At 41.4% G+C, this 16289-nt stretch overlaps 1 protein-coding gene across 1 annotated transcript in view; it reads left to right on the top strand.

Annotated features, from left to right (window-relative positions):
• Nucleotides 1–12703, top strand: part of kitlga (kit ligand a) — a 52570-nt gene extending 39867 nt beyond the window's left edge. Inside the window, exons 6-10 of the mRNA XM_050072517.1 lie at nt 266–310; nt 3877–3974; nt 4183–4292; nt 6064–6128; nt 6237–12703. Of these exons, the coding sequence (XP_049928474.1) occupies nt 266–310; nt 3877–3974; nt 4183–4292; nt 6064–6094 (284 nt within the window). The 3' untranslated portion in view covers nt 6095–6128; nt 6237–12703. The remainder of the gene's footprint in view (nt 1–265; nt 311–3876; nt 3975–4182; nt 4293–6063; nt 6129–6236) is intronic.
• Nucleotides 12704–16289: the final 3586 nt, after the last annotated feature.

The following is a 16289-nucleotide window of genomic DNA, read 5'->3' as shown; positions in this document are numbered from 1 at the left end:
CAATCTTCCCAAGCGGTTTGCTTTTCTCTGCCAGAGTGGTCGGATTAGGTCCTTTGTGTGTTTATGTGTGGGGCGGGGGTGGAAAAAAAAAAAGACAGCGTTGAGTTGACTTTTTAGCACCTGACAATGACATGTTTTCATCATATGGCACCAGCACTCCACCCTCTCCCCCTTTTTCACTCACTGTTTCACCCTCATTTTGTGCTCGTCTCCTCCAGTGACCCCCGAGCTCACCCACTCATCTTCTTCTCTGTTTTTTCCTCAGAATCGCAACCGTCCAGCTCGGAGTGTGCAACAGGCTGCAGTCCAAGTAAGTTTGCAATTCTCAGTATTTCTGAGAAAACAAGTGTCAGGTTAATGATGGGGTTGCAAAACCAGCCCAGCTGGTGTGTCAGAGCGGCAGCTTTTGCTGGCTACAGTATTTTGTCACATTGTACAGCAAGTCAGCCCATTTCCCTGGAGCTGCTATCACTTGATTAATGACGGACTGCGGGGCAAATTCCACATCACGTTTTATGTCTCATGTCTTATCTTGTCTGGCTTTTCTCTACCCACCTCGTGAAGACACTGCCGTGAACTACATGTTCAAAAGAATGTAAAGTTAATTATTATTTGTAGAGAAATTTACACAGTAATATTGTGTAAGCGCTTAAAGGAATACCTCACCCACAGAATGATTATTTGCATATCAGTTACTCATGTTACAAAGACTTTGTGAAGAAAAATGTTTTTCTTGCACACCTCCACGGTGAACGAAGAATCCAAAAACTGACTCTCCCACAACTCGTGCAGTAAAATCCAAGTCTCATTTAGACAAGTCTCTCAGCACTTCCCAACGCATGCATTTATGCTAAAACCTGACTATTTATAACACTGAGCGTACGAGTAGCGCACCTGGGCAAGGTGTCATACCATTGTTCCAACAGCCCAAAATTCTAAAGCCCCATAAGTCCAAAAAATATCCCATCAGAACAAAATTTCTCCAACAGCCCGTCAAACCAAAAACAAACAGGGATCTGCAATAAATAAACTCTATCAAAACATCCATTTACAAAGTCATTTATCCTGCTGTATGCTCAGTTCTTCCTTAACACCTGCTTTTTTGCTCAAACCTTTCAGTTTAAAACACTTTTGCATAAACAGTCTCATGCACAGAGGAGTGACAAGCGCGTGTGTTGGAACTCTGCACAATGGAATCCACCAGCAGAGTTTGAACGCACGCGCTTTGCCAGGGCGACTGTCCTAAATTCTGAAGCCCTGTTAGTCTGGAAAATGTCCCATTGGACCAAAACCCTAGGGCTGATCTGAATACTTGGATGAAACGAGTATCCGGTATGGATAATGTGCTTTTTACAAATACGAGTATCATCTGAGTAAAATGTGTCAATATGTGGTGATGAAGGAAAATCCTCAACTGCAGAGCTGTTACTCTTGTGATCAAATGAATATGGCAACTTCTGATCAAGCCATATCAATTTCAGGTTTAATAACAACTTCTGGTTAGGCTCCACCCATTTTGGTTGAAAATCCACCCATTTTAGGTTTTAACTCCACCTATTCAGAGCACATATATGGATACATTCATAATTTTGTGGGTTGAACAGACGCAGACACAAATAATAGCGTACTCGCTCGTCCCTACAAAAGCCCATTTATTCAACAGCTCATTATCCCAAAAACAAACACCCAGTGCTCTGCAGCCCAGTTTGTCTGAAAATCCTCCCTCCCTGCATTAGTCACCCAATTACCCAAACAAAAAAAGTCATAGTTAGGTTTGTGTAAACCACAGATAAATTCCTTTTGTCAACAACTGTGGTGAATGTGGGTTCAGCTGTAACATACCTGAGGTTTACAGAAACGTACTGTGCCAACATTATTTCTGGCGATTTGATTTCAATCTTTTCGCCAGAAAACAAAAAGACTTTGTTGGAGTTTTTCTGATGATAGGACAGCATAGTGTGAAAGGAAGAGAGAGAGAGAGAGAGAGAGAGAGAGGGAATGACACGCAGCAAAGGGCTGCAGGCGAGAATCGAACCTGCGGCTGCTGCAGCAAGGACTGAGCCTTTGTACATGGGGCGCCTGCTCTAACCACTAAGGCACCAACGCCCCAGGAATAAAAAAAAAAAAAGGTTGTATCGTACATTTCTGCAAATCACGGATCAGTTATATTTATATGCTATTTTGCAGATGCGTTGAAAATTTACGTTTCTCAAAAAGTGCTGTGGTGACGGTGTGGTTACTCACGTGGTTATGGTCAGGCAAAGAACATGCTTTGGGTTAAAACACCATGCTGGTCTCTAGAAAAGCACAGACGCCCAGGATCAGTGGCTCAAATGCCGCTGGGAAACTAAAACGAACTGCAGGAAGTTTGTATTTTTGGAGGAACCGCTGTTTGTTTTTGGTACGACGGGCTGTCTGAGGGACAGTTTTTGGAACAATGGTGTGACACCTTGCCCAGGTGTGCCACTGGTATGCAGACATGTTAGAAGTATTATGCTTTTAGCAAAAAATGAAGGTGTTTGGGACGTACTGAGTGTACGACTGATTAAATGAGACGTAGATTAAACTGCACGAGTTGTGTGCGAGTCTGTAAACAAATGTTTTGATGCAGTTTCTACACGACGCCTGTCAAGACTGTTCACCACATTTTGTGCTTTGGTCACCGTGGAGACATAAAATAAAGTTTCCTTCACAAATTCAACGTAACAGGATGATTAATTGATGAACAAATAATCATTTTGTATTATGTTAATGAAATGTTTAAAGTTCCCTCAGACTGTAAACTGAATAATGGCAGCACAGAGACTGAAGTGAGTTTCCTGTTGGCTCAGCTGAGCACTTTGGCTCATGAGATGGAAAATAACTGATGAAAGATATCATTCATTGGTTTGTTTTTTTTCTGGCTGTCTGGTGTCATGTATTTGTCAGCAGGGCTGGAACACGAGAACATGGTCTTCTGATCCAACTTGAGTTTCCCTTCACTCAAAAATGTTCTGCTCATTGTTATTTCTCTCAGATCGTTTAATGATATAGTTTGACACTTAGAAGGCAGCTGATGGTTTTCTGTGTTTCAGTTAAATCTGAGTTTTACATGTGTATGTAGCGGCATGATTTTGTGACATCACAACTATTATGGAAGCCAATCATGGTGCAATATGGATTTATATAATAGTCTTTAATGTCCAGTGTAGGGCTGTACCCCACTCAGAATCAGTCGATTCAGATTTGGCTACTTAGTATGAATAATTGTTTTGTTTTGTTTTTGCGTAAAGTTTTAAAGTTTAATCGGGCTCAGTGGGACGTTCAGTGTGACACTTGTATTCACGCAATATAATCAACAAGCTAACGACACTAACACCGAATCTGAAATGTGCAACTTTTTTTTTTTCCAACACTAGATAACAAACAAACCAGAGACTGTGTCGTATTAAGTATCTGTGAACTGTAGATTCACCACTTCTAAGCAGAAGAGAGAAGATAATGTTATCTTGGAGCTTTACAGTGGAAACTTCAGAGTCGCATCCACAGCTGTCTGTACCACAGAGTAGTGTGAAAGATAAATCCAAGGACCAAAGCGACCCCAGAAGCACACTGCACAGCTCAGTGACTGCAACTGCTCAACTTGAAGCAGTCGCAGTCACTGAGGGTCTCCGACTGATGATGTGAAATAAATTTGAATGATTGGACTTTAATGGAGCAGCCCTGCACCACTCTCACAGATAAACACTTTAACACAAGTCTAGAATTAGGTTAAAACAATCTGTAAATCACCAAACCAACATTTCTGGATCAAAGCCTTTATCATCAAGGAGTAAGAGATGGAGCAAATGTTATGATTTGTTACTAAAAGAGTTTGTGTCTCTGTTTCTGTCCCAGAATATGAACCGAGCGCCCTGACTGAGGTGGTGGAGCGAAGCCTTCTCTCCTTACTGTTCATCCCTCTCATAGCTCTCGTATTCCTGCTTGTGTGGAAGGTGAGCCGACCTTTGACCCCTAACACTATAAGCGTATCCATGTCCTGAGACGCTCTGGAGATTGGACTGTTTGTTGCTGGCCTATTTTATTGCCGCTTTGTTCCGTGGGATTTATGGCAGCCGGCAAAACCCTTTCAACTGTCTTCAGATGCTGTGCAGCTGGAACTGAGAGCCGTGGGATTAATAATTATTTCCCACTCTGAAACAGGTCCGATCACGGAGGAACGAGGAGGATCTTCAACAGAATCCTGGAGAAGGTGGACTCTTCACAGGAACAGAAGCGACTGCACCTCCACTAGATGCTGAAATATCAGAAAAGTGAGCTGTTTTTTTTTCTCTTTGACTCAACAGTCAGTGCCAGTGTTCATTTCATTGACGAAAACTGTGACAAAAATATTTCAACAAGCTTTTTTTCCATGAAAAAAAAACATCTTACATAAATCAGCCTAACTGGATTTGTTTAAAGATTAAAAAAAAAACATACAGAAAACATATTGACTAAAAATAATGACTAAGACGTCATGATGTTTCATTGACTAATATGTTAAAATGGGACTAACTAATAAGAACAAATACGGATTAAAAACTAATAAGAATTTTTGTCTCAAGACTAAGACTAAATTTAAAATAGCTGTCAAAATGTAAACTGCTCAGTGCAACATTTCAGCAGCGAACAATTTCCCTTTATGTAACTCGCTGCCTGTTCACACCACAAACTGATGAGTTGCTTGGTACCAAAGTGGCTGCAGATACTGGGAAAGGCTACACTTTAATTCACTGGTCCCACAAAGATTATTTTATTTTTTTTATTTACATATTTGAGTATTTCCTCTTCGTGGTTTTGTGACACAGATGCTTCAGAATCAGACAATAAAGCACCATGGTTTCCAGTGATTTTTGAACAGCTAAGGGGCATCGTCTGTCACGACGCAGGAAGGAGTACATTTACCCAAAGACACACAACAACAAAACAATGCAATAATTCATTCTTCCTCCGATTAACGTAGTTCCCCAGCAACATTTGGCAGAAAGGTTTCCAAGCAAATACAGTTACAGTGGAAAGAGCTGGCTGCTTTACAAATATGTGGCGACATGGAGTCAGAGAAAATCCCCTCCGTGGGTTCCAGTGTATCTAACGTCAGGAGAGAGAAAGAAAAAGTTTCATGTTGCAGTTACAATAAAACCACACATGTATTTATTGGCAATTATTATGCTTTCTGTCCCCGAGCTGTTGGCTTTGTCAGCAGCATGGTTAGTTGCTGAGTAACCAAACAAGCTAACCTACACTGTATGAAAATTATATCATTAGTAACTGACAACATAGCGAGAGAAAAGTGAGCCTGATAAGCTACAAATAAAAACATGCAAACTAGCTGAAGTTAAATTGGTAACTTACCGTAGATTGCTGTAATTTGTCCCCCTTGAATGCAGATAAAAGGCTGCTTGGCGGCAGTGACAGCAGGTCTTTCTCCAACAAAGCGACAGAAACCAGTGGCTGCTCAAACATTTTATCCCTGCAGGCTGTCTCTTATTCTTTACTGGCATCTTTGTGGTTTTATGTGCATGTACTGAATGACAGTGTTGCGTTCTTCTCACCAGTCTCCTCCTGGCAGATGATAAATGATCAGGGCTCTAGTTGGCAGGTGCCCTCTTGAGCTCTGTGGCCCATGTGGTAGTAATGAAACTGTAATGTGGTGGTAATAGTGTGTACTTACGCTGATTTTTTTTTTTATTGGTGTGTCTTTTCAGGGTGCTAAAGGACATTTTACTGCGGTCCCGTCCACAGCAGCACATTGTTCAGCTTCCCTGTCATTTGGTTTAACAGAGGCTAGCAAAGCAACAGAAAAAATAACTGCTAAGATTTCACATTAATTAGCCTGTTTTTATAGACTTCTTTGATAACTGAATTTTCATTCATTCATTCTGTCCTTGCCAGGAGAACTTTTATTTTACATGAATTCAAAAGCAAAGCATAGAAAGGCTCCTGACAGCTTCTGAGCCGTCGACACATCAGCCAGTCTCCTCTGATTAATCAGCCGTGTAGGAGGTGATGGTCACACTCTAATATTCTCCTTCTGTCCAATTACAGAAACAAGTTGCACGTCATTGAAATAGTGTAACGCCTCTACCCTTCGATGTTCTTCAGCGTGATTGGTGAGTTTTTTTTATGTCACTAGAGCAACAAAAACAAAATGACAGTCTCTAAAACAAAGTCTGGTTTGACCTCTTGCCTGACACTGCGCTCTAAACCCTCTCTCACAGGGCTCTACTCTTTTCTCCTCTTGGTGTCCAAAGGTGATGAAAAACAAACACAAAGCTGTACTCCATAGCGACATCTCAAAGGTAAAAGGCCTGTTTTTGACTGCGCTCGTAAACGACGGCAGATTCACGATCGCCATGACCAACATTCCTCTGGATAAACCACGCCTGCTACCGTATGGATAAGCTTGCCTTTCTTGAAAGACTGCATTAACCCCATGCTTTTGAAAAAGACTGACATTTTAGCAGAGAACCCCCCCGTACCACACCCCCACTGGATTCTCTTGCTCCATCAGAACCTGCTGCATCATGAACTCTTCAGGGAGAGACCCCCCTCCCCCACCCCCCCTCAGCACGTTGCTACAGTCTGCCTGCGTTTTTTGGACCCACCAGTTCATCTTCAGACAGCACAGCAGAGAGTGACACTGACACTGGTATCTCCTGTATGAACTGAGGCATGAATTACTACCTCCGGTGACCCTCACGTTAACCACATCTTCAACAGCTCTGCAGTTTGATCTTAGTCCAGGGTTTTTCCTAAAGAATATAATGTTAAACATTGTAGTGCCAAGGTGTAGTCACAGTGTCTGGTTTAGGCGTGTACCCGCGGGGGTGTGTGATGTATTTATTTATTGGTAGCAGCACTGAGCTGCTGCTGTTGATGAAATGTTTCAAGCAATCATTTAAGAGCACCTCTACTAATGGGTCACATTTAAAGAACAGTCTACAGTATATACTAACACATCGTAAACCCCAAAAACACACTCTCCTGAACAAGTTACAATTCCTTATATGATGTTGTTGTTGTCGGTGTTTATGACTCGGGTGATTTAGGTTGTGTGAATGGATTACATGGAGAACAGAACATATATATATATATATATATATAGATATATACAGAATATGCTGCTTTGACTAACTTTCATTTAGACCACTGAAATCTGCAATGACATTCTGCTAACGAGCTTCAGGGATGACTCCTGTGGATCCAGGATTTTATTTGAAATTTGAAAATTAGGGGTGCGTTCGGAAAGACTCTGAGTGCCAGGGCGCACTGGCACAAACTGGACTACTCAGAAATTTGGAGCGCTGTTGGAGAGTACCGTTCACATATTCAAAACACTACACTCTCGGAGCAGCAGAGCGCTGAGCGGAGTGAACATGTGATTAATTTAACCGTTAGTTAATTCACATAGAAACCGAATGCTCTGTTACTCTGAACAACAGCACTCTCATTTTAGTGTACTGGACTTACGAACGCACCCTTGGTGTTAGACGCGTGTGAAATGGGCCTCCCATCGTAAATTTTAGCTCGACAATGCCTTTATTTTTTGTACTGATCTCACCTTTTATGCTTGTGAAGCAAAACTGTTACAGGGGAGATTTTTGACGGCCATTCCTCTAAAAAAGGAAGAGAAACTATATCGTTAAATTTTTTAAAAAGCAAGTAACACAGTTTGTACGAAAATAAAATTGATATACATATGCTGTATAATCTAACATTTTAATTTGAGCAATCAATTTCTGCCTGTTTACTTAGCAACTAAATATGAATCGAGCCCATTAGCTTGGACTGTTCACGCTTATGGTTTAATCTGTTCTTACTGACTCTGCCTTTGTCCAGTATCAGTGTTGTGTTTGCATAATAAAACCCATAAATTTGACATAAATTTGATAATGAAATGCTGAAGGATTACTCCACTGTTGATGAAATTTGCAGACATGCACCTTAGTTATTGTCACAGTCCACAAAGCTCGCCACATGGGAATGCCGTGCAGACCTAAGTATCAATTTTGCCTTAAAGTTGCGCCATATTACACCGTCAGAGGAAGTGCACCGTCATCTCCTTCACATACTGAACTGTCTCACAGTGTTGTAAATTCTAAAAGTTTTTTTTTTTTTTTTCTTTTCAAAGAAGCGTGCTGACGTTTAGAGTTGTTTCTCTGGGGTGTACATAGATCCATGTGAACGGCAGGAGATCATTGAACTGGTAGTCAAACCCAATCAGTTGACTTGACATTGTTAAATTGACATGTATCTGGCAACAGCAATTGCAGAAGCCCTCAGGCTCATTCACATATTAAATCCGCGGGCCCCTCCCTGCCTCTTGTTATGCATTCTCACATCAGATAAGTTTCGGAGCTGGGGTTGCTCCTTCTCTCAGTGATAGCAAATCTTATCAGAGGTGTGAAGAGAGGCAAAGAATTTAAAAACATGTAAACAGGGGAGGCTCCCACAAAGTACGGCAGGTTCATGATGGATTCTAGAAAGGGCTGGGCAATACCGAGAAAATCAGGTGTTCCCATATTTGTGACCACAAACCTTGATGTCAATAATGCAGCCATTTTGTAGGGTAGACTGTCGGTGCCGTCACAGAATATTTCCACAATGAGATTTTTGATCAGTAATGAGGATATCATGACCAAGGTCTCAATCAGACAGAGCGCTTTTGCAGCTTGTTGTGTTTCTTTTATTGTTGCTCAACAACCACCGACTCACCTGTCCGCAGCCAACATGTCCTCATACAGTGGTTTGTTTGATATCCTATGAACTAGCACCCCACAAATGACATTACGTCCTTAATGTAAAGTTACAGATGTTAGGTTTAGGTAAGTAAAGTCACTGTTGTTAGTTTAAGGAAAAACATAGTGAGGACATTCTTAAAATAACTCACACTCGGTTCTGAACACCAGTGTCCTCGGAGAAAGTCCTGTATTTTCTAACCTAACCTGTCTCCTAACTGGACTGCTCGGGACTTCCTCCTCCTTTACTCCCATCAGCTCATTGGTCCCAGCCTTCCAAAATACATGGGTTATGCTTATGCACAAATTACTGGCTTAACATTACGTGGGATATATACAAACTTTGGTGCATTACCCTCCGTAGGAAAACAGTGAATGCCGGCATTAGCTTATCCACCGTTTAGCTGTGAATTAAACTAAATAATTGAGAGGCAGAGGGGACTGGACAGAGAGAAATTGAAATCTGTTTGGATACATGAGACCCTGAGAAAAAGAAGAAATTACAGGGAGTACCACCAGGTGGTCCAGGAGCTTCGTCATGATGATGATGGTTGGTTCACGGCTTTGACAGTCTGCTGTCAGTCGTCGGGCATAAATATGGTTGGTCAAATGTTAGAGGCTACAGTTTTTTCTGTCCTATGTCTTGAGGCTTGCCTAATAAAGAATCAATGAAAATTAATTAAAGTTATCTTAACACCGTACGCAACCGCAGAAGGCAGGAATGCAGCTCAGGCTTGCTTCCAGTTTTTCCAGTGGCCACTCGCGGTATTGCAGTGACGGCCAGAAAAGCATTTTCCCACAGACAAGGTCAATTATGACTCTCATGGAGTGAATTTTTGATCCATGGTGGTTTAATATTTGTAAAACTTTTCTCAGGTCGAGAAAAGGGTTTTAAAAATTTGTAAGAGCCGAGCAGGAACTTTAGTAACACTATTGTGCATATTCAGTGGGCTGCATACCGCAGAAATAAAAACTAGAAACTTTTTTGGTGAATGCACCAGGCGAGCAGGCGATTTGGTGTCCAGTAACTAGTTGTTGATATACATCTATGGTTTCCCACTCCCAGTTTAATTTTTTTGTTTTGTTTTTGAGCTCAAGGTATTCAGATTGTTTACGCATAACACAGGGCGCATAAAGTCGAAAAACACTCGGCAACAAAAAAGCAGCGACAAAAAGCTTCATTCTCATAAAAACAGTCACAAAAAGCTGTCTCAAGCTGCAAAAACACGCCCTGTCTGATAACGGCAAATACTGTAACAGAACGGTCTGTAAACTTTAGAAACTTACATCATGTTACTGTCATGCAGCCTTTCAAACCAGGAAAAGATATCCAAAATCTAAGACGATATCTGGTCTCATGTGACATCACTACGATATACTGCCCAGCCCTAATTTAGGTGTTAGGTTGGCGATGATTAAAGACAATCAGTGTAGAGGTAGGAGTGTGAACAGGGCACGCTGGCTGTGACCTTTCCCATCAGGCCGCCCTGCTGCGGATAGCTGACAGAGACAAAGTGGCAGGACACAAACATCTGTTTCTGTATGTAGTCTGAGTATTTCTATTATGTCTGTGGTCTTACATTGTACCATGTCCATTCTTGGTTCTGTGCCTTGTTTGATTAGTGTGATTGACTGTGTGTGTAACAGCCTGTCTATGTTTCTGTGTGGTAGCAGAAAGTGGGCAGAGTAGAATAATCTCACCATAATAACCCAACAGATACGACCCCGACCCTCTCTGTTTTTTGTTTTTGTATTAACTCATGACAGTTTAGTTGGCTTGACCTGTGCCTAGTTATGATTCGGAGGACAGTTTTCTGGAAAAGCAGTGCTTCAGTATGTGAAAATAAACTGCAGTGGTTGTGACATTTCTGTCCGCACGTTACATGTTAGCCTTTGTAACCTTTAGGAAACAGTTCGACCGGGAACTCTGCTTGTTTCATGTGTATTTTATATGTTGGGAATTTTTTCTTATAGGAGGAGGAGTATATTGTGCAAAATTGAATCTGTGTTTGAAAAAAAAGTATACCACATTGGTGTTCATATAGTTCAGAGCAACAGTACCTTTCAGCATCATTAGCTGGAACTCTTTGGTGTGGTATTGTTTATGTTGAACTGCCAGATCATTTTAGTCTTTCAAAAATGCATTTTTGACAAACATAATTAGCAACGTATCATCTGTGCCATTTGTCTATGGCACCTTAGAGTCTGTGTTAGAACCAATATACCTCATTGGTGTCCATATCGTCTGCCGCAGCAGCAGCGTTAGCAGGAATATCTGAGTGGTCTCAAACAAGTCGTCACATATCGCCGCTTTGTCAGTGGACCTTCACTTATACGTATTACACGCTAGGTATCATCCTGCATCTACTGGTGATGTTCAGGGACGCCTCAACCAGCGCTGGATGTAAAACGCTCATGATTCCATTAAGGGAACAAAAACATGTGGTTAGGTTAAGGCTTGGTTTGGCTTTACATACATAATCAAAGCAAACAACGGGCTCCTGGATGAAAGTCCAAGGTTTGTTGAACTCATCCACCGCCCCTCCCACCTGCCCCATGGGGACTTTCCTGCTCCTTATATAACGTCATCACTGGCAGTGTTTTAAGCTGATGCCATCCAGCTGCATATCATACTACTGGGACCAGTGCCGTAGGGTTGCGTTACGAGCTGACGCCACCTGTCCGCATATCATACTGCCTCTACAGGTGCCATCCGGACAACAGCTGGAATATAATAACACCGCAAGCGGTTACGTCTGGCTGCGTTACAAGTCGTCGCTGCCATACGGCATATCACAAAGCCACGAAAGTAGGGCTGCCACTAACGATTATTTTCATTGTCGACTAATCTGTCGATTATTTCTTCGATTAGTCGACTAATCATTTCATCGAAAAATGTGTTAAAATGTTGAAAAATGTCGGTCTGTCTCGCCCAAACCCCAAAGTTACATCATCTAATGTCTTGTTTTGTACACACACCAAAGGGTTTTAGTTCACTGTCATGGGAGAGTGTGTAAAGCTGCCAATATCTGAACATAAAAAGCTGCAGTAAGAGTATTTTGGGGCACTTTTGTAGTACTTTTCTATGAAAAATGACTCAAACTGATTAGTCGACTACTAAAATAGTCACCGATTATTTTAATAGTCGATTAGTCATCGATTAGTCGACTAATCGTGGCAGCCCTACACGAAAGACAGCTTTGGCTGACGCTGAAATCACTGACAAGGTGGTGGTATTTGACGACTTCCAAATAAAAACGGGCTGAGTATCTGAAATTAGTGGTGTGGTAAAGTTATTTAAAAGCTTTTAGCTGAATATTTTTATTCAAAAATGCATTTTTGAACAACACTGCAGTGAATTATCATCTCTGACAGTCTAGACCTGAGACTTTGACATCAATCATCTTTAGGTTTCTCTACATGAAGACTATCTCGTACAGTCCCCAGTATTCTCACACAGGCTAGTTTAGCCACATCCAAACTAACAAACAAGGTATACTCTGTCAAAAGTTGCTTTTTATACGTAGTCTGAGTATCATGAGCTGCAACAGGTCTAAGCTGTGAACAAAAAAAAAAAAAAAGAAGAAAAAAAAACATGGTCTCCCATTTTCCTGTCTATGTGAGAGCCACAGTCGGTCTATACGTCCAGGGCAACTTCATGCATCAGTCAAGAAAGTGACCGCCCCGAGATACTGATCCTGTGTGGGTCTGACAGCGAGCAGAGCTGCATCCTGAGCAGTGCTTTCAGGCTCGAGTGATCCAACCCATCCCAACTCAGTGGGCGAATCTAATGGCTCTAGGCAGGAAATAAGTCTGGGTGCCAAAAAGCAAATGTAATTATTGCCCGGTTGGTATTCTGGGTGAAAACTCTACTGTTTTCTGTATTTTTGTATAAATGTAAAGAAACATATATGAGATATGAATAAAGTACACGTATCCAACTGTTACTGACTCGTTTGGTTTGTGCTTGCATGCGTCTTTTCCTCAGAGTGGGCCGATCAGCGGAGACTCACCGTCAGGGGAACACTCACTTTTTAAATATTTGCTCTGGGCAAAATAACTTAGCTGCTTCGCTGCAGATTTGCATGTTTACTGTAATTACCCACAGGCCCCCGGCAAAGAAATCTACAAGTTTCAAACTGCATGTTTGTAACAATTCAAAGGCAAAACCAGTTTAACCAGTGCTGGCCCCATTTCACAAGAAAAGTCATTCTTAGTATTTTTGTCATGTGTTTGAGATAAAGCCAACGCATCTGTTGGTTTTTAAATGACATGTTTAAAGAGATGCAAAGTGGGGATTTTTTGGGCGGGGGGGTGGGGTGGGGTATTTTCTTTGTCTAAAATCAGGTAATGAGAGGTCAGAGCTTCCAGAAAAACGTGTCAAAGAAAAGCTTGTTCTCTTTAAAAATGTGTTTTTAAAGGTTTTTTGTCAACTTGACCGCTGTAAAGAGAATCTGCTGTGAGTGCTGCGCCGTGTGACAGGCTGACAATAAAGAAAAAATGTCCTCTCCTACAAACCTGTAAATCACATCTGCTGCCTCAAACCTAAAGTGCTTTGGTTCCTTCATGGACAAGTGTTAATAAAATGAATGTCTGGCCTTCAGTGTTTTGTGCACAGCGACTTCACAAGGCCGATATCTCAGTGAGTAGTACAGCCTTGAGTCTGTTTTTGCTTTTATGGAACATCTATTACATTCAGCTGATGAGTCATTTTTATTTCCTGTCACCAAATAATGAAGCATTGAGAAGTTCTGCTCTCTGATGATCAGTGGGCCTCGTGCAACAAGAGGTACACCAACAAATTGTCTCTTATTTTTGTTTGGATACACAATTTGTCTTCAGCATCGATATCTGGGATTCACCAGCACTGTCTTATTTCTGCTCTTCTCTGAGGTAAAAGAACATTTTATTAGTGGTTGAACGCACTTTTGCCAAAAAGTAAGTTTTAAATTTGAGAAACATGAAAAAATGACATCAAATTTGTAGCATCTAATTCAGATTATTATATTTAAGAGTAATTATAATGACAAGATTATTAAGAAATACAACTATACTTTGTCCATTAATACCAAGTACTGGAGCACCTGACTCAGAGCGGGTCATCCACTAATTGGAAGATCGGCGGTTCGATCCCCGGCTCCTCCAGTCTGCATGTTGAAGAATCCTCAGGCAAGATACTGAACCCAAAATTGCCACCAGTGTGTGAATGTGACGTAGTGTAAAAGCTCTTTGAGTGGTTGGACTAGAAAAGTGCTATATGAGTCATTTACCCTTTTATTTTAAGCGTCTCTCTGTTGACCAGTGCTGGAACGTAACTAAGTACAAGTACTCAACTACTGACTGTAGTTCAGTACAAATCTGAGGTACTTTAACTTCACTGAAGTATATTAAACTCATGTATCTTCATTCTTGTACTCCACTACACTTCAGAGGGAAGTTTTGTACCTTTTACTGCATTTATTTGATAACTTTGGTTGCATTAAAAAAGAAAAAAGAAAAAGATTTTTGCACACAAACCAAAGACAGTGCAGCTGAAACAATTAGTCGATTGATTAGAAAATTAACTGGTAACCATTCTGATGACTGTTTAGATTATTTTTCATGCAGAAATATTTCATGGTTCTCAAATACGACAACGTGTTGCTTTTCCTTTTAATTTGTTTAATTATTTTGATTTATTAAATTGAGTACATTTAATACTTAAATACATTTTACTGATTGTACCACATATATTTTAACAGTAAGTCAGTTTTACTGCTGCTCAAGTTTTTCCTCTTGCAGCCTTTTTTGGTGGCATCTCTCCAGTTCTCAGGAAGCGTTCTGAATCACATACTTTTAATATGTCCTGCAGCCGCTCCTTAAAAAGTATGTACAGTTACATTGCAGTAAACCCAATGACACACCACTGTTTCATAACATTACGGCCTGAACTTTGACCCTCTTGCTTTTATATCCGTTATCATGGAGATAAAACAAACGCCACTTACCGAGTTCACCAGAGACGGAGGTCAACCCGCAGAGCTCTGCTGTTGTTACTTTGTGATGTGTGTAGTTGAACAGATTGTAGATTCTAACAGATTGTAGATTCTAACAGATTGTAGATTCTAACAGATTATATCTGCGACAGTGAAATTACATCTGCAGTTCTGTCATTGTTATTTTTATAGTTCTGTCCTTTTGATGTTTGTAATATTTATGATTATTTTGTTCACTTAAACAATTGATATTCCTGTTATTACTGTTGGACTGGTCATCAGTTACTTGAATGTGCTGTCAGCCGAAATTGCGTCTTCTGACAGCCGTCAAACAGCTGTCAGCTGTCTTCTGTTTGCGGCTCAGTGTTTTGCTTAATTAAACTTTATAAATCCGTCTGAACCCATCAGATCCATCTCTGAGTATTTTACGAGCTTGTTAATTGTTGTCTGGCTCTGTGAGGCTGCTCTGCTGAAAGTGAAATGTTTTTAAACCCTGTTCTTAGAAACGCTTAAAGACATCAACAGCTCTGTTCACTCAGAAGCCAGTTTACACAGAACTCCCATGAAGAGCTCGTGTGTGTGTGTAATAAAAGGTCGTTTATCATCGTGTCATGTTTTGACAGCATACCCACCAAACTGCTCTCAGAAGTGATCCTCACTGACAGGTCTCACCTTCCTCATGTTCGTCAACAGCTCTGTATCAGTTTGTCTCTGATAACTGAACCCTCAATTATTAACTCGTTTAAGGCCGTAATGAGGAAACTTATAGCGTGTTCGGAATGCAACACCAACACCACCTGTGTGGAGGCTGGAAACTTGAAGAATCTAAAAAAACTCTAAAAACTCTAGTACAAAGATATTCACCCTGCTCTGTCCGGAGGCCACTTTTGCAAAGTAACAGCAGAGCAGGGGTAATGCATTTGTATACAAAACGTACAGAAAGGTAAAATCATCAAGTTTTGAAAAAGTATTGCAATTTCATTTTGTCTTTAATGTTATTATCTTATCTTTGTAATATGATTATCTTATATAATGTTATTACTATCCTAAAACATTCTCCAGGTCCTCTGTAACTCTGCAGGACTTATTTCCACCCTGCCCAGCAGCAGTACCGTGGCGAACGGTCCCTAACTGCGGGGAGAACGGAGCAGGCTTCCCCCGGAGGTCCGCCGCTTTTCCCGGTCCCTCTTCTCCACACTTTGGGCTGTAGTTTCGTAGACCGGGCGAGGCGGGGGCGCAGCGCACCTGCGCTTCGCCAACTGGGTGTGGCCAGGCGGATTTTGCAAGTTTGGCACACCATGCGCACTGGCGCAGCTACTCGTCTGTCCCACCTTTTACACACATCACACCAGTCAAATGAGCCCCTCTCCTCGCCGTTAAATGCGCCGCGCAAAGGCGTAATGAGAGTTGACTCAATTCGCCATGGCAGAAGAGAGCAGCAGCGTCAGACGGCCAAACTTCTCCCAGGAGGAAACTGATGTTTTGGTCCGGGAGGTCAAAGCTCGCAGTGTCCGAATATACGGAACTGCGAGCAGACCTCCACGGGCTGATGATGCAA

This window comes from Epinephelus moara, chromosome 20 (assembly GCF_006386435.1).
Source record: "Epinephelus moara isolate mb chromosome 20, YSFRI_EMoa_1.0, whole genome shotgun sequence".
NCBI classification, from domain to species: domain Eukaryota; kingdom Metazoa; phylum Chordata; class Actinopteri; order Perciformes; family Serranidae; genus Epinephelus; species Epinephelus moara.
Note: the sequence above shows the minus strand (reverse complement) of the source record. Positions and strands in the feature narration are given on the sequence as shown.